At 36.3% G+C, this 27,999-nt stretch overlaps 1 protein-coding gene and 1 long non-coding RNA gene across 10 annotated transcripts in view; one reads left to right on the forward strand and one right to left on the reverse strand.

The window, feature by feature from the left end:
* The window catches only part of LOC115496563 (uncharacterized), a 53,103-nt gene that overhangs the window by 1,874 nt on the left and 23,230 nt on the right, over positions 1–27,999 (forward strand). Inside the window, exons 2-8 of one of the 3 annotated variants that reach the window (XR_012057504.1) lie at positions 8,897–8,981; positions 18,265–18,415; positions 20,099–20,213; positions 23,521–23,624; positions 24,102–24,151; positions 24,370–24,497; positions 24,999–25,306. This is a non-coding gene — a long non-coding RNA (uncharacterized lncRNA). Of the gene's footprint in view, positions 1–8,896; positions 8,982–18,264; positions 18,416–20,098; positions 20,214–23,520; positions 23,625–24,101; positions 24,152–24,369; positions 24,498–24,998; positions 25,307–27,488; positions 27,630–27,999 lie in introns of those variants that run through there. The other 2 variants (XR_012057503.1, XR_004368820.3) reach the window with 2 other exon arrangements.
* Positions 14,961–27,999, reverse strand: part of UNC13C (unc-13 homolog C) — a 165,084-nt gene continuing 152,045 nt past the window's right edge. For all 7 annotated transcript variants that reach the window (XM_072933703.1, XM_072933702.1, XM_072933704.1 and 4 more), the window contains 4 exons: positions 27,836–27,983; positions 18,256–18,348; positions 17,375–17,534; positions 14,961–16,490 (listed from right to left, as the gene is read on the reverse strand). In XM_072933703.1, the coding sequence (XP_072789804.1) occupies positions 16,205–16,490; positions 17,375–17,534; positions 18,256–18,348; positions 27,836–27,983 (687 nt within the window). In that variant the 3' untranslated portion in view covers positions 14,961–16,204. The remainder of the gene's footprint in view (positions 16,491–17,374; positions 17,535–18,255; positions 18,349–27,835; positions 27,984–27,999) is intronic.

Genomic DNA, 27,999 nt, shown 5'->3' on the forward strand with positions numbered 1-27,999 from the left:
GTGCTGTGAAGGAAGAATTTTGAGCAGGAGCATCTTGTAATTCAGTATTGTGTGAGTTGAGAGAAAAATAGTAATTCATCAATTTTAATACACTGAAAACAAAAGTTGGGGTGTTTTTTTAAACTCAGCACTGTTCCTTTCACCTAAGCAGTCTTTATGGTGATGATTCTAGAGAGCCCCTGAACCAGCAGCTCTCAGTAGTAAACATTTTACAATCTGATAAACGAGTATTTACTGAAGCTGATAGAGGGCAATTGCTTTTTAGTGATGCATTGGATTAGTTTTTTTTAATTATAGTCTTGTAAATGCTGTTGTTTGAGTTTAAATTATCTTGTTATACAGTTTAGGTGTATGAAAAAATGAAATAATTTTGTGGTGGTTTGCCCAAAGTTATATGTATAGCAATGATTAACTTTGCCTCTGCTGTGCTGCTACACTGAATATTGCTCTGATTTTCCCTGAGTTTTCAGTATCCAGCTGTATGTTGATTGTATCTAGATCAGATTTTGTAACATTAAATTGAATAGATTCCATAATCATTAATATGTTAGATTTTGTTTATCAGAAATTTTTAGTTTTATTCTTCCCTCTGCACCCCGAGACAGACTTTGGAGAGGAGTTGGGGTCAAGAGGTTTCAGGATATTGAGGTTGCCTCTTCTCTTTCTGTAGATATTTATGGTGAATTTTGCATTTTTTTCCCCCACAGCGTTCCAGGAAATATGTGAAGTTTGTCTGCACATTTCATCTTCTGAAATGCCCATTAGTCAGATGAACTGCTTTGTGCATAAGCGAGGGGAAGTTCAAATAAAGGTATATTTGGGAAAAAAAGGGAAGACTTCTGCTTCTGACATATATATCTTTCCAAGGTATATACTGTACTTAAATAGTTATATACCACCCTTTTTATATTTCAACTCTTGTTTATTTATATCGACGTATTAGGATGCTCCAAAACATGTTTCTTTCTATACCAGCCAATCAGCATGCAGGAGAAGTAAACCATGCAACTTGGGAATTGCTTATCAGCTGTATAATGAAGATGAATGGCATGCTAAATCTTATCTGATTATGCAAAAGTAGATTTTTATGATAGTAATGCCTTTGCTTTGCAGTTTGTAGAAAGCTGGGAATCATGAATCTGATTAATCACATAAAGTTGGATTGAAAGAAAGGAGAAAAGAAAAAAAAAGTGATGCTGTGTATTCTGAGTCTTTTCCAGTCAGGTGGCATTACCCCCCTTTGTGGGCAAACTTTAAAAATATCAAATGATAGTGAAACTCATAAGATGTAGTGAACCTATTTAAGAACTGGTGCTATTAATATGACTTCTGGAACAGCTAATATAATCTCTAATGGCAAATATTTGCCAGGATTGGTTACATTATAAGCTGAATGATATAAAGCACCAACAGAAAGATAGTCCTAAACTCCTAATCTTTGACTTCCCTGTGGGACCTAATTGTAAAGCAAATTTGTTGATGCTATCTTCAGTAATAGATTCCTGCATCCAGCTGAATCCAGCCTTGACTCAGAGGTTCAGGCCTTGGAGCTACATCTACCAAAATTCAGTTCTTGGTTTCTTGGGTTTGATTTTTTTCCCCTGTTTGTGCTCTTATTTAGGGTTGGAAAATGCACAATAAAACTTCTTGCATAAGTTTCACTTGTCCTTGAGATCTGAAACATTGTAATGAGACATCTCAAAAGGCACAGGATGGCTCATCCTGCTGTGTTCCTGAGCCACTGTTTCATCAAGGAGAATCATAAACCTTGGAAGATTTGCAGATGTCTTTTCTTGGGAGATTTTCAGATTGATGCAGTTGAGAAATCCTCCTTCTGCAAATGAATGTTACCACAGCAAAATGGATCTGGTGAGGATAAAAATTGTTTATTGTCACAGCAGTGACAAATTGCCTGTACAGTAAATGACTGGAGCTGGTTTTCAGGGCTTAAAAGAGAGAAAAATATCAGAAAGTAAGGGGGAACTAAGTCAGATAATGTGAGTATGTCTTCTGTTCATCCCCAGATTTTCTGTGAAAATTAAGGCAATTACACAGCAATGAATGGTAATGAAAGCAAATTATGTTATTGTTCAGCATCATAAAGACCCAAACCTAAGCACTGATTGTGCTTTTTCATTGATGTGCTAGAATATAGCTTGCTTTTTGCAGGGATTTTGTGTTGCAACACAGCAGTATTTTCTGCATATTACTTTTGTCACCAGCACTAGAGCTAATCTCCTTAATAGTGTCCAACTCCATAATCTCTGCATTATTACCTTGTTTATAACTGCACAGTGTTTCTACTGTGCTGCAGAGGAGGGTGTCCTAATTTTCCTGAAATAGTGGCTGCTTGAGGATAGGAAGCTAAGGCAGTGACTGTACATTGAGTTTCTGGTGGTTGATTGAATCTAGAAGCTTTGTGCCACATTTCAGGACTGTTCTGAAATGATATGGGACTGGTTATGAAAAGAAATATGAATTGTATGGACTCAAAATGGATCTGAGTGACTCATTGAAAACAAGATGCCCGCACTTTCTCTCCTCAATCACACAGTCCCTTCTTTTCCCAGCTAGGAACTCCACAATAATTTTCAGAGTGAATCATTTGTAACATGAAATCCCAGAGAGTATAAAACAGAGTGTGTTTTAATCTCAGGACTGCAATTCATTCTGTTTTCTGATGAGAAACTTCAGCCACACACAGGGAGACAGTCAAGGACAGGCAGCTGAAAACTGTCTTGGTATTGGTTCAGTCAGACAAAGATCACTGCTTTGAAACCTATAGGAGATCCTTTCATCTTCAGATGCTTTAATTACTTGAGGTCAGGTTTCTGTTGTCTTTCAAACAATGTTATTGTAGGCAGAATGTGAGCTTGGCCTCTGGCAGTAATTGGGGTGCCCCATGTTTTCACCTGAAGGGTGCACCCAGTTCACCTGCTGACAACCAAGACTGTGAACATGCTGCCCTTGGCTCAGCCTGAGGAGCTGTTCCCTTGTGAAGGCATTTGCCTCACAGGGTCATGGGCAGTGAAACTCTGTCAGTGGCACATTCAATAAGGAGGCAACATCCCTTGAGTCTGCAGAAAGATAAAGTTCCATTTGCACAGTGCAGTGTAAGAGTTTTTGTTCAAAATGCAGTAAACAGGACGTGCCTCTGACAGATTTGCTGACAGGTGGCTGCTGAAGTTCAGGTTGGAAAGTCATCTTTGCCTTTTGAAATCAGTCTGAAGAGGTTATAATTCTCTGCTGCTTTGGACCAAAACAGTTTTCCATACCAGCACAGAAAAGTACCAAAGAGGTGTAGAAATTTAAGTGATTCTCTTACATCTTTTTTATACTGCTCTTAGAGTTCAGAATAGGGAAGAATCAGACAAATGGAATAGAAGTGAAAAAAGGCTTCTTGAAAAAAGATTAAATTAAGCATCACTAGCACTAGGTCAGGCCTTGTATATAAAAAAAGAAATTCTATCTGTATGATGTTTTCCCTTACCAGATGGAGATAGTGACATCCAGTCAACCTTCACTAAGAAATTGCTATGAACACTGAGTATCTGAGCACAGGAGCATCTCTGTGCTCCTCAGAGATTTGCCAGGCAGTTTCAGAGCAACCTCTCAGTGGTGTTTAAAATAAAAAGGTTCCTCAGATGGTGTTTTTTTTTCACTTGGTTGTAGCCTGTAAACTTCACCTATAAATGTCCCTTCTTTTTCACATTTGCCTGTTACAGGTGCACAAATTCAAAGATTAGTGTCTTGATTTTGCTATGTTTGTGTTTCTTATGAATGTTTCTCAGTGAAATCTGTTCTGGGAAGCAGGAATTCAGAGCATGTCTGCAAAATAACACTTCATATATGCCAGCTTCATACTTGGAAATGCAGAATGGAGGCATTGATCTCAAGCTCATTGGAGGGAAATCGTGTCAGCAGTAGTGAGATGATTGTTGAATGTGTTTCCTGGAGAAGGCAGGGGATGGGTAGCACTGCTGAACTCTCCATTCCAGCTGTTAGCAGGATGGTGTCTGCAATTACTTGTGCGACTGACAGTCTGTATTGCCTCATTTATAGTTTTTAAGGGTATGTAAAGTGCTGTAGCAGAGCTGAGCCAGAATTTAAAACCCTTGTGAAAACATGGGAAAGGCTGTGTTGTTTTGATTAAAGGAAACTGATGCGTGACTTAATGGCAGCTTAGCTGAGAAGAAGAAATGATAAACCGTTTTTCTTTTTTTACAAAGCTAAAATCCAACAAAAGGAGGACCTCATGGCTGGAGGATATAGTGGTTCAGAGACCCCTGAACACAAATGCTGTCCCTTTTCCCTGTGACACAAAACTTGCCACCCCAGGTTCCTGATGTCAGCTTGCAGGGTGCCCCTGGGAGTGTCAGAGAAGCACAAATCTGAGGTGGCGTTTGTGTTCAGGGGCCTGTGGCCCAGAGTAGTCTGTCACAATTAGATTAGGTATTCTCTAAACAATTAGGAAGAAAGTGTTTGTGCTGCAGCATATTTAGAGAGGCTCAGGCAAATTATAACATGGCTTTCTATAGTAATATAAATTAAAGGTAATATTTACTGAGAAAAAAATCACTTTATATTTAGTGCCTCTATTATTTCATATCTTATTTGAAGAAGAGTTGCCCATTTGAAAATTATAGGCTGATAATTGTTTTTTTCCCCTTTTGAGTTAGTATTGTTAGAATCTGGTAGCAAACTTAACAAATATCTATATATGAGCAAGTAACTTATGTTAAAATGTACTAAAATAATCAGAATTTTTAAATGTCAATCAAGGCAGTGGGAGTAGTTGGGTTTTTTCCTTTCAACTTTTTCAGGTGTTTCTGATAATTGAGATTTTATCTCTTTTTCCTAGGATGTTGAATGAATTTCTCTTTCATTTTCAGAATGCATTTTTCTGTGTTCGGGTGATGGTGATTTTGGTTTTTCAAGTCCAATACATGTTCAGGAATGTATCCAGTACCCCCCTTTTAATTGCTGTGGGGTTATCTGTAGCAGTGCTGCAGGCTCAGCTCTTGGGGCTCCCCTGGCCAAACTGCACCAGCAGCTGGGAGTGCAGAAGAGGCTTCGTCCAGGAATGGAGTCTGGCACTTGTCACCTTCATCACAATCAAATGAGATTTGTCAGATTAATGATTTGTGTGTCTGGTAGAAGCCATCTCAGTGTTTTTCTGACTCTTCATAATTAATGAGTTTTTGAAGGAAAGATAATACAAACAATCCAATATAATACAAACACATTCAATACAGAGCCTTGTTTGTTTTTCTTTTTTGTCAGAAATACTCCTTTTCAGGCAGATGCAGAGTTCTTTCAGGGTCATTCATGAGCATATTTTGGAATAGTAGAACAGTATCCCCAAGTACTTATTTTGAATTATTATTTAGAGAAGAAATTGAGGGGTACTCAAGACTTTAAAGCTAGCTTTATACTAAATAATTAAGTACAGTTGGATGTTGAGAATTCCTAAAGTTGGAAATAATCCTCTGTAATCCTATGTTAATAATAATCTTTAATGAATGTGTTTTGTACATAACTTTGCTGACAAGCTTCAAACTTAACTTTCTTCCTTGGTCTGTTTTCTTTCTCAAGTCCTTGGATTGACCACTACTTGAAATTTGTTTATTTCTTCTCCAAGGTTTCAATCTCAAATATCTATATCCAGACATCACATGATACATGCAGCCTTCTTTAAATGGATTTAATCTGCTCCATGTAAAGACAAGTTATATTTTAGATACGCTTTGTGAAAAAAGCCAAACTACTTAAATAGTACTTATGTCAGTTTTTCAACTGTAGAAGTTTACGACATTGATAGTCAAAGCTAGAGTTCAAATGTACCTCATTTTTGAAAAGTTTTTTTGTGCTGTGTAACTCTTGCCATCTGACAGAATAACCTTGGCAGAGTGCAGCCTTTGCTTCTTTTTCATACATATTTATTCTGCTATCCTAGGATCATCCAATGGGAATTCATTACTTCAGCAATGATTGAAGAAATCTTATTTTTAATCTAAGTAATTTTCTGTGAAGTTTAATTCATAACATAAGAGCACCTCCTGGGTAATAACTAAAAACGGATATATTTTTAATGAAAAGAATTGCCATGAGTCCTCAATGTCCAGCAGACTTGACTCCCACTCTCCAAAACTCATAGATCATCTTTACCATATCATGTTTAATGTTTCATTACAATTTAGTTACTGGAGAGATTCAAGATTAACAATAAAAATTGTCTCAGTTGGGGGCTTTTATAGAGGAGACTGGTTTCCAGTTGGTTTTGTTACATTAAGAAACACAAAATTGGTTTGGGAAGAGTTCAGGCCAGTAAGACTTGCAGGATCTATTTTTCCAGTTTGAACACTGACACAGATTTATTAAATCCCTGTGATTGTGCGTGTGGGCTTGTGAAAATGCTCAGTGGTATTTCCAAATGGCCCCGAGTTCTCTGTGTTTTATGCTCCTGAATAATTTTGAGCAGCAGCATAGTTCCAGTCTGCACTGATGGCGTGGCAGTGAGGAGGAGCCCGCTCAGTTTCTGGGCTGGTCAGGGAGAAAAACCCAGCAGAGCTGATGGTGGCAGCCAGGCAGAGCCCTGCCTCCCTCTTCAGTTAAAATATCTGCTTCTGACTGCATTTCTACAGATCATAGCTGACCTATGCAATGTGTATCTGTACCAGATTTGCTATTTGTGGTTCTGTATGTTAAATACCAAAATAAATATCCCCCCCCAACCCCAAAAGCCCCAAATCAAAAGCCACACTAAACCACAAACATAAGCACAATCCTTTCTGACTGCATTTCTACAGATCATAGCTGACCTATGCAACGTGTATCTGTACCAGATTTGCTATTTGTGGTTCTATATGTTAAATACCAAAATAAATATTACCCCCCCCAACCCCAAAAGCCACACTAAACCACAAACATAAGCACAATCCTTTCTTCCTTGCTTTTTTTTTTCTTTTTGTTTTGTTTTCTGAAGGAGAATATTATACACAGCTCTTTGCAACTTAATTTAAAAATCAGTATAATCACAGATCAGGCAGCATGTTAAATCTGAATTACAATCTTGGCAGCTTTTAATTTTTAATTTGGGTGCCAATTTGCACTTGTAGCTTAATGAATTTAAATAGTTCCATGAATTTTGGAGAGTATTCAGCCTTTTGGGGTAATTGAATTTTTCTTTTTGATACCTAGTGATGGCAAATATAGAAATATTAGCATTTGGTGAAATAAAGTAGTACTGAAAAATGATCTAAAATCTTAGGTATTTTTGAATTATTCTGTGATTTTGTGAACTATTTTGTATCTAGGGAAAAATTCCTGGTTCCTACAGTATCATGAGATTTTGTTTTTGCAGAGTACTCCTTCAGCTAGATGCCTCTAAAACAGCCAGAAAATCATTGTAGAGCTGTGCAACTCTAGAATTTAGAAAGTGTACATCAAAAGCTTAAAAAAACATGGTGGCATCTGCATAGATTTGCTTTTAAAAAATACATTAACATTTATTAAATGTAAGTTATTTTGTAATTTCATAGTGAAGCTGTGCACTTCTAATCTTGTTATTTGCAGTTTAGGACAAAATATTGCTGAATGTCTTGCAGAGTTATTGATGGTGATGGTACATGCAACATCTTTTAGTTCCAGTGGCAGCTCTTTCATTTTTTGCTGAGAAGTGGGTATAAAATTGAGTTACATCTTTCAAAAACAGGTTGTTTCTCTCTATTCTGTGTGAGAAAAGTCAAATACTTACAGATGATGTGATGTATTTTCACATTGCATAATAAATTAGCTTTTCAAAAAACATAAAGGATGCCTGCTTTTAATGGTGAAATCTCAGAAGTGCTGTTAATATCTTTCTGATTAATAGTGAAAAGAAAGAGATGGACTGAAAAATCTATGGACTGACTCAACAGGAAAATCAGTAAAAAGGAGAATGATTTTACATAGCTTTAAACAATGCCAAGACCCGATTCCTGCTATTGCTTATCAATCCTGGCAGCTTTCACAGTTGATAGAAAAGCAAATTTTATTGATGATTATTTTCTGTTGTGTATATGGCATTACAGCTTAGCAGAGTGGTGCTGGGTAAAAGGTTCTGGACTGAGACAAAGAGCTTCAGATTTTGCTTTTCTAATTATTTTGCTTGTTCAGTTATGTGGTTCCTCTGGGTTATTTTTCGCCATTAGGGGCTGCCTAGGAGCCCCCAGATTGAGCTGTACATTTAAGGTCCACTTCAGTGTGGACTGGGCCAACAGTGCTCCCAAGTGCCTCATGCTTTTGTTCTTGTTGTAATGAGAAGCTCAGGAGTTACATTTATTACATTTACTTGCTGCTTATATTCCACAGAAAAGACTAACAGGAATTTGATTTGAGGAGTCTGTTCATTGCATGATATAGTTGTAGTCAACTGAAGAACTTTAGACCTCCAAAAGGTTGTGGATTTTTGATTTGTTTGGATATATATATTAGATATATAGGCAAAGGAACCCTATGAAACATTAATCCATGATGAATTTACAATTGTAAATTAATTATTTATTTGCCTTTGAATATTGATACCCTCACAGTGAAAATGGATTTACTTTTCATATTATGTTGATCTAGAAATTTCAAGGAGTCTGCTTATTCACAGGTTATCAACAATTATGAGGGGAGGTTTTCTTGAAAGGTTGATTGAAGTCTTCCTACTTGGTCGATAAAGTAATTGAATCATACCAGGCAGTAAACACCCATAACTGTAGGCAGAGATAGTGACAATCCCCCATATTGTGCCTTGGATGAGAAACAAGGAGCAATGCTTAGAGCATAAATTTGGAACCCTGAAATTCAATTCTGATGCTGTTGCCTACCCTTTATAATATAAACAGAAAATTTTATCTTATTTCCTCAGTCTTTCTGTGTGTGAATGATGGGACATTGAAGAAGAACATGATTGTGGGTAAATAAGCTCAAAACATCATGGAAGCTGTGACCAGGTACTGTTTGCTTTTACCTCTGTTTAATTTCTACAAAAGTGTTCTGACAGCAAACCTTTTATGAGCTTGGGGTGTGAGCAGAAAAAATGGGTAAGTCTTGTACTGCTTGCCTATTAATTATTGGCCACAAATATACTGAGAGTGTTCTTATAATGGAATTTCAAAATGAATCTAGAACTTTATTCCTCCCGCTGTAACTCCTTTCTAGGATGGTCTGAAGAGGATTTTTGGTTTTTTCTTTTGTTTCTTTCTTATTGTTAGTCACAGTCACTTTGGTATATAGATGTGTGCTAATTATCCTCTATCAGTCCATTTAAATAATTTACTGTGTAAGAGTCTCAAAGGACTCTCTGGGTGGCAGGTTTGATTTAGCACTGTCTTTGTTACATGGGCCCTTTTCTTTCAACTCTGCCCTTCCTTCTCTGTTTTATTGCAATGTCTCTTGTTTTGGTTTTTACGTATCTCTTTTTCAGCAATGTTTTATTTAAGGCTGTCATCCAAATACACGCTTGTACTATAAGTAATGATACTGTTCCAGACTTTCCTCCTCTGTCTGGCAAATTGTTTTCTCCTCTGTGTTCACTTTGCTCTCAGCACAAAACCATATGCTATTCTCTAAATATTCCAGTTAACTGTGTTTATTTCCATTAGCAATGTCTGACATGTTGGATTTTAAACCTGGTCTGTGTTACAATATGCTGATTCTAGACATTGCATTCAGCCAGACAGGACTCTCTCAGCTGGCACTAGCCTCATTAGCTCACTTGGAGCATTTGACAAAGATTTAACCCCTTCTCACAGATTATTTAGCCAGCCAGTCTAAATAACATAATTTGCCAAAATTGCAAGCTGTTTATGATATTTTTCTATGTATTTATTTTTTCTATTCTTTTTAGAGAGATTCAGTTAATGCAATAAGTTTTGTGTATTAGTTTTGTTTATTTTCTTCTGACAGAGAAGGATATATACTCAGAGTTACACTCTTCATTGTTTCCATCTAGTAAGTGTAGTAAGTCATTGCTAAGTGTAAACAGCATTCTTTGTTTCTATTTTTTTTCTGCTGTGAAACTCCTCCCTGATCAGAAATGAAATTCTCTACAGTAAAGGGAAGATGTGCTGTGATTATATGGACTGTTGAACATCACAGAGCATATTTGGTAGGAGTTAAGTTCACTGCTGCTGCTGACTCCAGCTCACTTCAGTAGTTATGCAATGCTTTGTCTCTGCTGCTGAGCTGGGGAGAATGAAGGGCTTGACCTAATTTCAGAGTGGACACTATGCTGAGGAAGCTCAGTCTGGCACAGGAGCTCCTCTGCAAATTACACAGGAAAAGCAGATAGTGTTTTAAGGGCATATTTATTTATTATTGTCTCCTGGGTGCAAATTCACATGTTGATACATTGATGCACCATTAGATCCAAATTGCTGTTGTTTCTCAAGCTCCTCAAGAGAATATTCCACCTCATTGGTGTTGTTGTGACTTGGATATTTATTATTCAGGGAAATAATATCTGCAGGCTCTGTAGCTTGAACTTGTTTATGGTGGCTTCTGGGCTGGGTATATGTTTATCTTTTTGTAACAGAGGGTAGAGATATGCAGAGCACATTTATTCAGACTCAAAAAGATAGGGGAGACCCTCTCAGGGATCAAATTCTGTCTTGTACCTCTACTGAAATCAAAATCAACAGAAGTAACTCTTGAGCTAGACTAGAACATGACAGAAATACAGACAAATATACCTTTCTGTGTCATCCTGGTATCACACAGCCTTTTCTGGTTCTGCCAGGAGTTAAGGAATGCAGTCTGAATCCACACTGTCTGTCAGCCTTTTCCCACATCCATTCCTCTTTTTTTCCTCTCCATCTTTTCCTCTGAGTGTATTCCCATACAGTCCAGCTATTCTGGCTATTCAATTTGCTTGTGAAATATTTTTTGTGTCTGACTGCTGTGTAATGTTTAGAAACACTGGGTGGCTTCTATGGACAAAGCCCTGCCATGTGTTGTAAATTAAAGTCCATCTAGCAGGCATCATATAGGGGCTGTTATTTAGAGGAGGGGAATGGATTCAGTCTGCTGTAGTTTTCCATTAGTGTTCTACTGTACATTGCATATTTTCACAATTCCTTTTCAGTTTTTGTTTCTGCTAGTCAGTAATTGACATTTGCTTTCTCACTGTCATGACCTCAGGCCTGGAGGCTTAACTCACACTGCAGTCAGTGCTGTCACTGGCAAAAAAATCCTCTTGCCTAAATGGGTAAACATGATTGAACAAATTCTGTAGGCCCTCTTAGACCTGAATGGAATGGAAGTTAGAGCAGCCTCAGTGATTGTTAGCAGCTCTTGTGTGTCTTGGGCAAGTGAAGATGGAGATCTGTGATTTTTGCCTGAGCCTGGTCTGTAATAGCTTCAGTTGTCTTACCCCAGTGTAGGTTTGTTTTTTCCTTGGTGTATTTGGTCAAACAACTGTGTGTGTCCGGTTTACAGAGCAGAGCTGGGAACAACTCAGGCAGCTGATCTGTGGCCTGAGCTGCTCTCTGGTTTGTCTTCTTTGCCTGGAACTCCTACTACTGCTCAAAAATCCCTAGAGAAATGGGTGTTATGTGAGACCCCAAGGCCATGCAGGTCGGAGCCTGGAATTGTAGTGTGTAGAAATAACAAAAAAAATCTTAAAGAGCAAACTTCACTTCCTTGGATTGACTTTTCTTATTTTCATGTATTTATTTAGTTGAAAATTAATCTATGATGTTTTAATGGCTTTCACTACAAAGTGCATAGTATGCCCACTTGTTATTTCATATTCTGCAGTGAATAATTCATTGTGCTAAATTGATAGTGAAGGCTTTCAGCTGTAATTACTGAAAATCTTTGAAATATGAAATTGAATTCTTACAATGAAATGGTCATAGGCTGAATCATTTAGGAAGTTTGTTTAGGTAAGCTTTTAGCTACAGAATCTGTTTGAAAAGGTACTTTTGTTCACTTGGTTGCCTGTTGGTTTTATCTTCAATTTAGATTTTATAGATTCATAATTTAGAAATGTATTTATACTTTGTAGTGCGTGTGTGCATTCCTTCAGCATAGAACACCCAGGAGAAACAGATATTTTCCAGACACAAACTGTAATTTTTCTTTCTCTCGGCCAATACTTATAGTGATGTTTTTAGAATATCCTAGTTCTGCTTATTAGTCTCAGTCTAGTGTTTGTATCAGGTCTCGATTATAATTTCTAAAAAAATTTAGAATTTGTCTCCTGAAAATTAATTTCTATGAATTTTTCATAGTACAATCAATCACATAAATCTGGTGCCAAAATACAAAGTGATATGAGAATACCATCAAAATAAGCATGTGTAAACAACTGAACATTTTCCAACACTTGCCCAGCTGTATTTTACAAATAACATTGAATCCATTTATGTTGATTTTATGTCTGCTAGCTGAATTAAATTTAATATGATAACTTAATATTCTCCCCGTATTTGTTCTGGTCTTTAGATTTCAAGGGATTTGTGAGAAATGTGTATTTAATTCACACTAATGCAGTAATGGTAAATTATTATTTTGTTTTCAGTATTTGTCTAGAAATTTGATTTCTACAGTCACTAGTATGAGAATATAAATGAGAACTAGTAAAACACATGGAGGAAAAACAATGGAAATTATTGGACTACTATCATTCTTTTATGTAAAAGAAAAGTGATTTACTTCTCAAGTAAATCACTAAGTCTACCTAAGCCAAATTGTGGCATTTGCACATTCTAGGAATTCTTTATGAAAAGTCTCTTGATTCTTCCAGGATACAGACAAAATTATTTGAAAAAATGTTTCATATTTTGTTGCTGGTAATGGTTGAGCCTCCTGGTGATAGCCCAAAACCCATGAATTGATTATTTTGATGCAAATTTAAGTCTCCAGAAGACATAAAAGGTATGAAGAACTATGCACATCCAGTTCAATCTCACAGATGTTTCCTTTGGTATTTTAGCAGTTTCCTGGGTTCAATGTCCATATGCAATGGAAAGGCCAGTTCCAGCACTGTGTTCTTCATTCATGTGTCATCTCAATGTGGCATTAGGAAAAAACATTATTTTAAGTAAGGTGTTTGAGATTCAGAATGGCTGCTAGTTTAGTTTTAGTCTTTAATTACTATATTACTACTTCCCTCCTTTTGTCAGATATTAGCTAAAATATGCTTTGAAGAATATTTAACTCGGTTTCTGCATTTGGCTCTTACATTTTCATCCTAGCAAACAAAATAAAAAGGGCAAAAATCTTTCTCAGTCTTTATTGAAGTTTTATGGAAAACTGTCAGCTCTGAGCGTACAGAATGGCTTGAAGAGCTGTCCTATGACAGACTTCTCTGAATGTATCTTTTCAGGGGCACATCAAATGGTTTCCATGTAGTAACTGTCCCTAGGAGAATGGAAAATTTGTTCTCAAATTGATCTTGCTGTTCTCTGCTGTCTCTTTTCCTCCTTTATTTACCTAAGAGCAAATATGTATATTTGCTATCTTAACTAACCAGTGCAAACAGAATTCCATGTAGGATTTTGGTTGCATCTGTTTTTCTTGAGAAGTGAAGCTGTGGGAACAGCTGTCAATTTGCTTAGGTTAGCTCAGCTGACTTAAGTAAATCTCACAAGTTGGTTTTTTATAATGGGATATTTACTTCCCTAAAAGAGATTATAACAGCTTTTAAAACGGCACTGAAAACTCTTCCATGCCAATCATTTTGACTACATGAAATGTAGTCAAATGCACTATTGCATTTACTTGTATTTTGATTCATAACACTGTTTAAAGCAGTCCTGTGCTGTAGAGTTAATGCTTTTTCCTCTTATCTTCCACATGACAACTTTTGATCTATAAATATTTCCCTGTCAGAAACACTGAAGGGTATTGTGTAAAGCTGTGGATTGTAAGGGATGGTTTTACCACTTGCCTGATTGCTTCTGCTTCATGCAGCTGAGGGAGACCACTACAAGCAGTAATTGACTGCCTTGACTGATTCTGTTGTTATTCCTTTATCCCCAGTCTCGGGGATAAACAGTTAAGTGGGTGGTGATGCCATTACGCACTAAAATGTGTGCCATTTTACAGTAGAATAAACAACCACAGAAAAATATGATGAAAGTGCTCCAGGTAAAAAAAACCCAGAAGCTGTTTACTCCAGCCTTTCTGGTTTAATTCACAGAGCCACAAATGATATATTCTGGAATTCTTTTTGCTTTTTGTCTGCAACAGTGTTCTGTACCAGGAACCATCTCATCTCTTGATTATTCTCCTTTTGTAATTGAAACTGAGTCTGCTGTGTTTTCTTACATCAAATCTTGTTAACTGTAAACAGAGTCTGTGCCTACTGTTGACATTTTGGCTATACCTGGCAGAAATACAATTTGGAATCTACGATCTTAGGGGAGTGTTCTTAACTCTCTAAAGACTGTGCATAACTTATCTAAATGTCTAAATATACTTATGACAAATCTAATTTTTAGTATTCAAGGAAGAAGTTTGAGGATGTTGAAAGACCTTAAAATCTCATCTAAACATCTAACCAATATCTCCTGGAAAGAATCTGGTTTATGTGTGTGGAGTCATGTGTTGGATTTTTAGAAGGCTGACATCAGCAAACAAACTATGTGTCCTCCCTTCCCTTAGTTATTTTTTCCCTAAGCAAAGCTGAAAACTCCAACCTGTGTAATGAGAAACCCTTGTAACCAAAACTAATGACAAATGTGTAGCATTACACAATATCTTTTTATATGTGTGTGTATATACACATATAAAATATGTGTATATACACACACATATATGTGTGTATATACACATATAAAATACTTGGGTATTTTAGGTCGTTTCTTCAGTAGATCTTGTTTCTGTTTTAAGTCTTACAAATTCTTTAGCAACTTCATCTACCTAATTCATTATATTTTTTAGGACACTGATATATCAAATTTTACAATTATAAAACAGCCAGATTCCAGACAGTGCAAATTATACTTTAATATATTATAAAGCTATATAGTAAGCCCACTCCATGGGCTTTACATGCACATAAAACCAAGAGTTACATAAATAATATCAAATGACAAAACTGGAAAGCAGTTTCTGCATACTTTATTTTACAATTCCTCACTAAATATATTTACAGGACACAGAGTTTGCTTTAGTGCAATACATAGTAATGTTGCATAAGTACAAACTGTTGAACTTTTCTAAAAAAAATTAAAGAAATAAAGCACTTAACTGATGTTACAGCTAAGTATGTAAAGCAACGTTAATAACTCTGAGTGAAAATGCTAACAGCATCTTTTCTTCTCGTAAACAATTTCTAGAAACAAACCACAAACTGGCATTACATATTCCAAACTACTACCCCTTGTACAGTACCATATCATTTAAAAAATCACTTTTTAAAAGCACATATACTGTACTGTACAGCAACCTGCTTCTACAGATACTGACTTACTCTTTTAATACAAATATGGTATTACCGTGGCAGTTTTGAAGAACAAAGTTATCTCAAGATATCAAACATCAGTAACAAACTCTGATAAGCACAGCTTCTTGAGAACCTGCTTTAACAGCATTTCTTCACAGTGATATTTATGAAAGGTTGGAAAAAGAGATTAGCATAAAATATTTCCATCCTTTTCAGTTTTTATGCAAAAAAATCATTACTTTATATTGGTAATTATAAAATTACAAACACTTTCTATAAGTAACTGCATCTGTAGTAATGATAGAAAAAGTCATCAGTAAGACACCTAAAATGAGGCTTGCATAACATGAGAGTTTGAAGAAAACTAGGTATACCTCATTTTTAAAAGAAGAGTAAGGGATGTAACTTAATTTAAAATAAGCAACACAGTTTAACAGCGATAACCTATTATCAATTAAAAAAAGCTACTTACTTTTTAATAAATGTTAAAAAATAATGAAATTGTGATGAGGTGAAATCAACATTTAAAAAGAGATGATGGAACATTTACTCTTAATCTTAGTTTTGGCACTTCATTGGAACATTTACTTTACCAAAGACCAAAATATGTATAAAAGATATACAGCTCCTTGACATACCTTGCAAATATAGTACATAAGTACTGGCAAACACTGAAAACATAGTGAAACATTCCCACAGATTTGCACATGCATGCAGTAGTCAGACAACAGCGTTGTATTTATGTTCTTGGCGGTGACAATCTTGCATTACTTGGGTATTTTAGGTCGTTTCTTCAGCAGATCTTGTTTCTGTTTTAAGTCTTACAAATTCTTTAGCAACTTCATCATTGTTCCTCTGAGAAAGTATTCTAAGGATTGTGAGCCCAGTCTCGTCCACGGAGATGCTCCTGAGCAGGGGGTGCCAGGCGGCGCAGCCGCCCCTGTCGGCGATGGCCTGGAGCTGGATGACGGCCATGCCGATGACGCGATCCTCCCGCGCAAAGCAGTAATCCTTCACCGACAGGTGCACCTCGTAGGCTCCTGGATTCTCCTCGTTACTCAGCAGGCTGTGGGGATTAACAATGGGACTTTAGAACAAGGAGTGCACTTTAATTCCCCCAAGGAATTAATTCACTCTAGCAATCTTGGGCAAATTAAAGTGAGAGTGATACTTTAAGTTTTGTGGTTCCATTTTGTTTGAACAGGTTATCTAATTTTAAAATTTCTACACAGGTAACCCTTCACATGTACTGGTGATAGAGCCTCTGTTCTCAGCAGCCTGAACAGAAACAGAATTCCCTCAATAGTTGGAACAGGCAGTTACCTTTCCCTGGCAAGTACAAAAAATGGTCAGCTGGTTCCCCAAATGTCAGCACCAATACAGAAAATCCCTGGCAGCAGACATCAAAAGGAGTTTTGTGGCGAGACACAGAGAGTGAACTGATTTTTAGTCAGGAGGGTAAGGGGAGGAAAATAAATTGGTGTCAGGAAAGGGCAGAGAAGTACTAAATTTAAAACTCCAGGTTAGGTGGAAGCTTCTTACTGATTTAAGGATTAAATGGTAACAGCATTAGATAAACGATAGTGTTAACACATGCACAATCCAATACTCATTTTGATATCTCTACAGGCATGAAGGCCAGATATCTAGAAATAATAACTAATGCTTCTGTCCAAACAAATACCTAGGCCAACAGATTCCTAGGGATAGAAGTAGTTATTCTTCTGTAGGGAAATTAATTGTACATTTTAACCAGATTTTATAGGAGTGAAAGCTTGATGACTGCCATTCATTTTCACATACAACAAAGATACAAATCAGTAAATAATTGTGAAAATGTGTCTATATATCTATGTTAGGATAGCTTTTTTTGCTATTAATGGTTTAAAGGCAAAAGTATTTTGGGGAAATTTTCAAAAAATATGCAACTTCTAGACATAAAAGACTTACAATTGGAAAGTTTCATTGTACTTAGGTGACCAGGTGTTGCTCTTTGTCTTGGTTCCATGTTTTCTTTTCTTGTCACTTAACTTAGGACCCAGTATGCAAACCTCCACAAATGGCCGGAACATAGCTGTTGTTTGCCAGTTTAGGTTATTAATTGCTACAACTATAAAGAGATAAAAGAAATTAAGTTAAATAAAATTCCATTGGAAGAGTTCCAATTAATTACCCTCTATGATTTGGTAAAGCCAGGAAAGGTGATCTGAGAGCTTTCCTATGGATATCAATACCTGGTAAGCCTAGGAAGATACTTTGCCTCTTCCCTGCTAAGTAAAGTTGTCTGACTACTTTTAGGTTCCAAAGTATCAAATATAAACATGTATTTTACAAATCCTTTACTTTTACAGCTTCTTTTTTCTTTTGATTTAAAAAAATCAGCTTATACTAATCTGAATGATCCTGTGTTTCTGAAATTCAGGTTGTGCAGAACAAAAGCATTTTGTTAAAAATGCAGCTTCTTAAGACTTGGTGCAGTCATTTACTACTCAGCTTTGCTGAAGTTTTTTAGAAGTTGAATTATGCACAAGCAATCGAGAAGTATAATTTGACACATTTTAATTTATAACTCTATAACTTAGTATAATAACTTTAAATTATCTACACAGAGAAGCATTGACACTACTTGTCTGCATAATCTGAACTTCTGGTGATGTTGAGCAAGGAAAAAGTGCACTCCTAATCACCTGAAGTGTACTCAGAGTCTCTCAAGTACTATAATACTTATCACTTTTTATTTTAGTATTGGTATGTTATACATAGGATGTAGTGCTTGGAGGTTTGGTCTTTGTTGTTCCTTTCTTTTTAAAGTTGGCTTGTTTGAAACTTACCTTTCACAGTGACTTTATGCTCACCAGTTCCAGGATGGGTAGAGACATCCACCTGTACAGATATCTCACCCACTGAATTATTAGCAGTTTGACCTGAAACAAGAATTACTGGTTAGCACACCTGACTTCTCGGTGCATCAAGAGAAATAGACAGCCAAAGGTGAGTGGTATTTTCCTTTAGAAACACTTGAACATTTCTGACATGTTTCACATTCCAGTGGGAATCAGTTATAGATTCATAAATGATTTTACCACAAAAGAACTGGGCAATTGGAAAGTGCCCCAGAGAAATAAAAAAACCTGTTCATCTGGAACTTTCCATTCTGGTTGTCATTAGGTGTGTTTGCATCTTGAAATGCTAAAGTTGGCGGGTTTGTCGAGTTTTTCACGTACCTCCCAAAAATGTCGCTGCTAAATGTGTATTTGGAAAGTTACCTCTATATCACTGTTTATGAATCCTTTGCTGAAGGTTTTGTCTCAACAAATTACTGAAGTTCTGCACTAGCACAGACAGAGGGGCTTAAAAATGAAAGAAGGTCGAAGGGGATGGCAGGAGAACCAGAAACTTAGTTTTTTAAAGTTTTTGCTTTTGAGAACCAGGGGAGGTTGCAAGTCAGTTTGTACAGAATTCATCTTTAAAATGACTTAAAATATTGTCTTGAAAGGTACCACAATATATCAGATTATAACAGTAAAACATAAATGAAACTGACTATATTTACTTGTTGTTTGATTGGAAATTCAGTGATCATTTAACAGCCTCATTTCCAAGCTTTCAGGTGAGTTTGGCTTGGATTTGTTGTGAACCTACTTTTGAAACATAGGCGTGTTTTAAAAATGCACAGTGTCAATGTCTTACTGTATTTACAGCTGCCACTTCTGAATTGCAGGGCACCTGTACATATTTTGCTGTTAGATGTATTTCATTATCTGTCAGAGTGTTTGGACCACATGTAAATAAGAAACTTATTAGACAATAGTTTTTTAATGACAAGAGGTTTAGCTTCAGTGGTAGTAATTAAGTTTCTTGTATTTGGATAATTACTTAAAGCTGTACTATATGGAAGCTTTGAGTTGGTGCTTGCTCACAATATGCTTGCTTACAATAAATAATACACAATTTTTTAAAGAATTTGTGGAAAGTTGGACCAAATGCACCAGAAAAGCTAAATAGTAAGAATAATAAAATGGCTTTATTTAGATGTACAGACCAATGTATTATCTGACTATATTAAACTTTGCTTTTACTTGGGAAGAGAAAGGAAATTCTCATTTGGAGAAAGTCATAAAGTTAAAGCTGGTTTTCTTTTCTCTTGCAAACACAGTGTCATTAGGCCATAAATCAGTGAGTAGCAGGTTTTTAATGGAGTTACATTTAACCCTGGGTGCTGACTTGTGTGAAAGTTCCATGTTGGTTCTGTGGATTACCTGGATTAAATGCAGACAATGCCTGTAATTCAAGTCTTGTACGTACAATAGGGCTTGATATTGTCATAAAGAAATCTGTGCAAAAAATCACCCAGTCTTGTAGTGAAAGCAGTTGACATTAAAATGACCCTACATTCAGTAGTGTTGAGAAAACCTCCTGTGCAGAACATCTGAGTGAGCACAGAGAATTTCTAGTGGAGTCTAGAATATAAACTTGGTTTCTTTTAGTAATCACCCCATCTATCTTTCTCTTTCTTACCTGCTGAACAAACTAGAGATACAATTCCAGAACATTTAGTATGTACTTATAGCATCTCTTGCTGACATTCAAGAACTATGGTACTTCATTTTAAAGTCTCTGATCTGTCTTTTTCTGCTGTTTTGTTTTCTTTTTTTGCTACCACTTCTTGTACAGTCACAGCAGGAATTAGTGATTCTGACTGCACTATAGAAAGGTCCATTTATCCTACTACATTTAATAAGCCAATTTAGCTGACAATAAATCTCTCTATGCACTGCAGAGGACGATGGTACGTTTCTTCTTTTAGTACTGTAATATAACTCATTTGAAGGCTAACAAACTTATAATTATTCTGCCTCACATTTGAAAACCTTATGGATATTTAATTATTACTGCTTGCTCTCTAATACCTGCTTTACATTTTATTTGTTGGTATATTTATATCATTCAAAGTACAGCTTTCTCTTACTGGTGGGTCTTAAAGTGATCATGTGCATTTAAAGTTAAGCCATTCTTTTGCAGCAAATAAACTGTGAAGAAGTAAAAATCTCCTGTGACCAAAGATGCTTGCTCCTCAGGGACTAGAAAGACCTTGAAGTCAGGCTTTTATCCCTCCTCATTTAGCACCTGGAATGGCATCAATGTGAGAGTTGTTATAGCACTAACGATTTTGACAGAAAACAGACATTTTGGACTAAGGTCCAAGTCATTATTTCTTAGTCATGACAGTGCACAGAGAAATTCCATTCCCTTCTGTTCCTTAGTTGGTATCTTTGGAAAAGGTGAACTTGTGCACTCTGAGAAAATAGCAAAATATGCAAATGGAAAAATGAATAATGTATGTTTTGTAAAAACAAAACAGTAACTGCCTGTATGTTCTAGGATAATATTTTTGCTAAATACAAGAGACCCCTACTGAATCAATCTGTGATTGTGCACAAAAGCATATTTCTGTGGAAGGATTCCTTTGTCTTGCTTGAACTTTCAGCAGCAAAAAGTTCTTAAATGAGGAGAACTTTGAATACTAACTTCTAGGCTTGCATGAAAAAAAGAGCCCAGTAGAAATAAATGGGATTCACAGAAAATCAGCATAAAATTTAAGAATGTGGTGACTTGTAGTACTTTTTCCCCAAAGTAGCCAAAGATAATAAGCAAGATTCTAAAAACTTTGTATGACTGTATCAAAATTTGTGGAGGTTTACATATATTTCTCTCTGTTTTTTTTGGTTTTTTTGGTTTTTTTTTTACTCTGCCTCTATGGGTTCAGGGTTTCAAGATCATCTTTACTCCTCTGAGGATTAGAAATCTGGTTCAGAAGAAAAACAACTACCTGCAAACTAAGAATCATGTATGACATGATTTTATTACCCAAGAACTAGAAAGCTGGCTGAGCACTGGGAGCCAGGCCAGCTGACCCTGCACTGGTGCCTGTGGAACCCAAACCTATCCCATTTACCTCACTGGCTTTTTCAGCACAAAGCTGCTCATTTAAATACTGGACCTGTGCTTTGACCTTATTTTCTAAATGGGACATAATAATGAAAGAATTGAACAAATATTCAAGCTTTCATAGTTTCCAATGCTCTAGGAATTACATAAATTATGAAATCAGCACTTTAATCCAGACTGGACTCTGTCATCTTTTGATTGATGATGGCAATAAAATACATACATTTGTCTGGTGTTGAGCTGTTAATTTATTAGGAGAGAAAATATCAGGGTGACTCATAGAGTTATTTTTCAGAGGATCTTAAGACTGATTTGGAGGAAAACCTTGAGTGGATTTTCTAACATTTTCATTTAATCCACAAAGAGTAAATTAAAGCTGAATTGTTAGGAGACGTGGATGTAGCAAGCTAGATGATCTCTTCTGTATGTGTGCTAGAGAAAAGCAAGACAGCAGAAAAAACTGATTTTATAATGATAATCACACTAACTTCAACATGGGCTTTGCTTCAAGAAGTTGCTATACAAATTGTTGATAATAATTTGTTTTGGGGGATCCTGAGACCAAGTTCAGTACTTGAAGGATTACTTCAGCAACCATTTACTCACCATGCTGCCATAAAAAGATTGAAAAGATTTAGGTTTGTATTTGATTAGCAAATGTAAATCGTTTGTCTAAAGAATCACTTGTTGGGATGGGATTAAGGTTGGCAGGAGATTCAGCAGCATCTGTAAGCCTCTCCTCAGTTGGCCAAAGCCACACTAGTAATGTACATTCCCTCCCAGTGGAATTGTTGTGGTGTCAGGCAGGGATCTGAGGCACTCAGAACATAACATAAAACATGTTGTGGTGTGAGTGTTGGCATGGGATCACCAGCTAAGGCCTTTCCCTTCATCTCTGCTGGGGAAAGCTCCACGCAGCCAGGGCTGCAATTGCACAGCTCACCCAGAGCTGCAGCTGCTGCTCTGCCCATGTGGCAGAGAAACTGGGCATGAGCCACCTTCGATTTGGGAGGTGTGGATCAACTGGCCTCATCTATCCCTCTGTGGGTTTACATATATTTTTTTTATGTATTTTTATATATGCATGTATTGTGACCAGTGTTTTACCCAGACAACACCCAGGCCTCTCAAGAGGTTTCTACATGTATGGAATGCTCTGTTTCTAGTGGGAAGTTGTTTTTTAAAATTGGTATCATATAACTGATGGTTACCTGTAGCTTGCATTTATTTTCTTGAAGACCTAGAGGAGACTGATACACAACATTTTTTAAATTTAGGTGCTTTATGGTTTCATTTAAAGGACAACCAGAAATTTTCTAATGTGAAAGCCTCTTAACTGAGGTATTTTGTAAAGACCTACTGCTTTACCAGTGGTCTGGTTTTACCTATGTGTACTTTAAAAACAATTATTTTTCTGCCACTATTCTGAGTGCATTTGCTTTGCTATCAGAATATGCTGGAATACTTTTATTAGTTGAAATTCAGCAAGTTTCTTCTTTGTTTGTTATTATCTTGCATGTTTGTTGCTTGCAATAGTGTGCTGATTTCTGCAGCTTGTAATGCAGTTCTGGTTGGTTTTTTTTTTTTTTTTTTTTGTTGCATGAAATAAGGTTGTGTAACACATGGTTCTGACCTCAATTTGAAACTACAGTGGATGAAGCAGGGATTATTTCTTGAGTTAAATTCTGTCTGAAGTATGGGTTATGAGAGAACTGGAAACACTCTGCAGGACTTAAATTTCCTGTTAGAATACAGGTATAGCTTTCAAAATATGACAGTTAATAATACAATGGTTTTGACAAGTAAAAGAAGAAAAGGTCTTTTCCACCTATAAGAGCGGCTAAACAATTTAAGCAATTTTTATTTTCAGTAGTATGATGTTATCTATCTGCTTGTTTAAACTATAGTTAATATCAGATTATTGTTAATCTCATTCCATTTATTTATGAAATATTGAGGTTCTGCTTGGCTTTGTACAATTACAGATTGCAAAGAAAGCAGAACTGAATTTTGGCTTGGCAGTTGAAAATAATTTGTCTTCATTTTTGATTGTGTAACTTCCCTCCCTGTATTGATGACTTCACAAGACAAGGACGGAGTTACTGTTAGAGATAGGCATATTTACCTAATATGTATTTTGTTTTCAGGTGCATCTTCCCTTTTTAGCTTTCAGTTATCTGGCGTAAGAATGAAGAAATCTGAATCAGACCAGCTGAAGCAAAGCCTTTTCTGCAGCCTTGTAAAAACCCAGGTAAGGTTTGCAGTATGAGCTCTGTGTTGTGAGATGAATATTGATTTTTCTGCTTAAGTGATACAAACTATTTTAAGTCAAGCTAAAAAATATAGTGCAGAATCCTGCCATTAATATTATTTGTGAACTGGAGCTGCTGTAAATTTCTAAGAAAAAATATTTATTTATGTCCAATAAATAACCATTTTAGATGCAAGAGTAGTGTTTACTTTGGAAAAATCAGTGGTAATAAATGAGAACTAATTCAGGAAACTCTGTTTGAGATTGTCTTTTTATGCAGTTTGCTAAAATTAAAATAATATTTGTTCAAATGTTATTAGTGTTGCATCACAGCACTGGCTATAGTTTATGAAATTACTGAAGACTCAAGGCATTTGCTGAGCTAAACCATAGCCATTTAATTTTGATATACTTTAAGCAGTTTCAAAGGGGAAAGTACAGCTTAAAAAAGTGACTGCTTCTCTCTTCTTTTTTCAGGAGTAACTTAAGATAAGCCTCACCATTACTGGTCTCAGCACAGACTAAAAGTAAGTCAAGTGTACCATGGAGTGGGAAAGTGCATGCAATACACCAGCAGAAGTATGGGGAGAGTTTAGCCTTTGGCTTTTAGAGTTCTGTCTTGATTGTGAAAACGTGGTTGAATTTAGCTCAAGTTTGGTTCAAATGATCTTGTCCTGCCTGACCTGAAATTTGTCCAATTTGTTTAGAGTCCTTGTCAATGTACAAAATATATTGTCTTTTGCAGAAGCCTTGGAGCTTTCCCTGAAATTCTGGGCTGGCTGCTGCCTGTCTTCCAGCTGTGAACCAGCCATGGGGGCTCCAGCCCTGCAGCACTGAACCCCCAAGTTCCTGCAGCTGAGCTGGGTTTTACAGGTCAGCCTTGGCACTGTGCTGCTATTTTACAACAGATTCATGCTTGGCTCAAGTGCACAAGGAATGGTTTGGTTACAAAAGATTTGGAAAGAAATCCATATAATAGTCTGAATGTATGGAAGAATGTTATCCTGTAGCAGAATTTAGAGGAAGAAATCCACTCACTTTTACAGCATGAGCTAATGTTTATTATTATTATTATTATTATTATTATTATTATTATTATTATTATTATTATTATTATTATTATTATTACACAAATGAAGTGACAATTAAGTCCAGAGTAAATGAAATCAATCTGAGAGCTGGACCTCAGGTGATCTACTAGGTGATGGTGCAGGATTCTCATCTGGCTGTGTTGTATGTGCTCTTTGCAGAGGTATCAGTGAGCACCTAGTGTGTTAAATACTGGTCACTCAGGCTTTGGAATGCAGTTCTCCTCACTAAACTGCCTCCAGGTTTTGCAAAATCATTTGGTCTGTATCCATGTCCTTTTTATAGAGACTCCATCAGTGACCTGCTCCTGGAATGGTTCTTGGCAGTGCCAGCTCTTGTGCACAATTAAAAAAGAAAACTGATCCAGATGAATGTGCTTACAACACTGCAAAATCAGCTGAATCCTTTCTGGGTAATATTAGATGTGACGTTCAGATAGGTGGAAGTAAATTTCATTACTAGTTTATAAATCGTTCTATGTATTATTATTAAAAGTTTTCCCATCAAAAATACTGATAATTTATTTGCAAAAGAAAATGCTGCTCTGCATCTTTTACATTTGTGGGTTTGGAATAAAACAGGATAAGTGCTTAGCAGGTTCTGCTTATTTTCTGGAAATGTTTATACACAGGGACAGTCATTGATTATATCCCCCTTACTCTAGTTTTGATACCAATGCTAAAATCTGTATTGATCAGAGTTTCCACAGGATTTAATCTCCACTGAATTTGTGTGGCAGATCTGGGATAACAGTTGAAGAGAAACCTCTCCCTCCTCCTCTGCCAGGCAGAAGGGCAGCTATTTTTAATAAGCTATGTCACTGATAAAGCTAAGCTGGTACCTGTATGTCTGTATCTTTATTAGAGAACATTTTTCTTTTATCCTTAATTTTCATAGTATGGTTGCAGATTTGTATTCACACTGAGCGAGCATTAAATTTACAACTTTCATCACCACAGAATCATTACAGCTGGAAAAGACCTTCAGCCATGGCAGATCATTATATGGAGGAAAAAAAAAAAAAAACCAAAAAAACCCAGTTACTGAAAATGTTGCTCCCAGATTATGCTCCTCATTGTCATTTACTTATTCCAACACTTGTCTGTTTTGAAGAGTCTTGAGAGTCTGTAGTGGTGCTTTGAAAAGAAAAATCATCAGAGTAAGATTACAGAAGTTCATTTCATTATGCCTGTTGCATGACAATTTGCTTTTAGAGCATATGTCTATAACAATGTAATCTCATAATTTGAAAAAGGCAGTAGGAATTGTGCTTTCAACTATCTAGTGTGATGAAATCATCACAGGAAAAACTATGAATTCCTGAGTCACCATTTTAAAAATCAGGAATGGTTTTATTTTTATTATCTTACACAAATTTGTTTGTTGCCAAGATCTGTAGGGATGTGTGGGCACAAAGGCTGGGAAACAAAACTCTGGTTCAAGCAATCCTTGTTTAGAGACAGTGGAGATCATTGTGTTGGATAATTTGGGTATTCCTACTGAATGTGATCCTGCACCAACAGGAATAGAGGAAGTATCAGGGAGCATAAGACACTTTTACAGAGCCATTATCACAGAATCAGGGAATCACTGAAGCTGGAAGAGACATCCATGATCATGAAGTCCAACCTCAGGCTCTCTGTTTGTGTGTAGAGTTAACTCCCCCTTTTCACCAATCAGGTAATTTTTGCTCTTCAGTTTCTTAGAATATCTGCAGCTTAGTCATGGTGAGTGAGAAACTATTTTAACCTGTGTAAAAGTAAGCCTGACTGTTGTCTGATTTTTGTAGTCATTACAGTAAAACCAAGCATCCAATTCTATCTACAGTCATAGATACTATACAATATATACTTTCTTTACATTTACAATATTATTTTTAACTTATTTCCTTACAATAGTATTTTTTCTTTTTGTCTCCAAAAATTATATCCAACTGTCTACTGATTATGGATTGGCAATGTGAAAAAAAATAGGCCAAATATCAATCTAATTATATTCCAGAGAAGGCTTCTGATCTGCAGACAGGCTTATTTTAACTAAAAGTTAATGATGCAGTTATAGCTGTGAGGCTGGAGATCATAATAGATGAGGATTTAGCTCTTTTAAATGAGGCATTAAAGGATAATGAAAAGTTTTGAGTCACTTTTCCTTAAGTTTAATTCCCAGTGGCTACATTTCTAACAATACTGGTGTGCAAATATAGGCATGGTAATGTGTGCACAGAAATGAACACAGACCTCAGGCTGAAATCAGGATGGAAATCAGAAAATTAAATTTGTGATTCAGGATGAATAAAAGTTCACTACTTATTGCTACAAATTAAGTATTTTTTCCCTCCTGAAGCTACAATGAAGGTCTGTGTTAAAGAAAAGTAAAATAAGAAGTAACAATTTCCTGCTGGAATCCATATTGCTAATTTTTTTGTGTACATGTAAGAGTTTTATACCTATTTTCTTATTTGTAATATATGAGTTACTAACAGAGATCTCAGTTTTAATATGGAAACAGCTTAGGAAATCATTCCTCAGAAATAATCTTGGGGCAAGCTGCAAAACTCAAGTTTCATGCTTTTTATACCATGAGTAACATTGTACTTTAGAAGTAAAAGCAATTGATTTCCAGCTTTACCAGCCAATTAAACCTTTCTGATTCTTACGAGCTGGAGCAGGGTAATTCATTGTATCAGTAAATTGTATTCTTTCCCAAAGACATGAAGTTGCAGGCGGGTCATCAGAAGAAATCTATTAAAGATTACTATTATGCACAAATTTGCAGTTTTCAGAATGAAGAAAATATTCATCCTGGAAAATGATGTGTGCAGTGCTCCTAGAAATAAGCCTGGTGCCCAGTTTCCACCCAGAGCTCAGGAATTTTTCTTCCTGTGCAGTCAGAAGCCCCTAAAGGAACTGCCCCCAGGTAAGCCCCAACAACAGCATTCGAGAAGGGGTAACATCAATAACATCACATGGGCAAATTTGTGTCAATAAACTCTAAAAAAGAGTTTATTGGGGGGTAGAGATTAGGAGGGTTAATGGGGGTAGAGAATGTAATCTGCAATCAATAATTTAGAACATTTAAAATACAATAGGATGCATTTTTTGTGTCCCTTACAGATCACTTACTCTGAGACGTTTGTGTGGATATAAACTTCTTTATCAAGGTGTCGGTAGTCTGTGTGTAAAGGCTGAGAGCATATTTGAGGGACTGCAGGTCTGGACTCTTCTCCAGGAAATTCTTTTTTAGCCCACTTCCTCCAGCATGGAAGTATTGCTAAAATGAAAAACAA

Source organism: Taeniopygia guttata, chromosome 10, assembly GCF_048771995.1.
Source record: "Taeniopygia guttata chromosome 10, bTaeGut7.mat, whole genome shotgun sequence".
Taxonomy (NCBI): Eukaryota; Metazoa; Chordata; class Aves; order Passeriformes; family Estrildidae; genus Taeniopygia; species Taeniopygia guttata.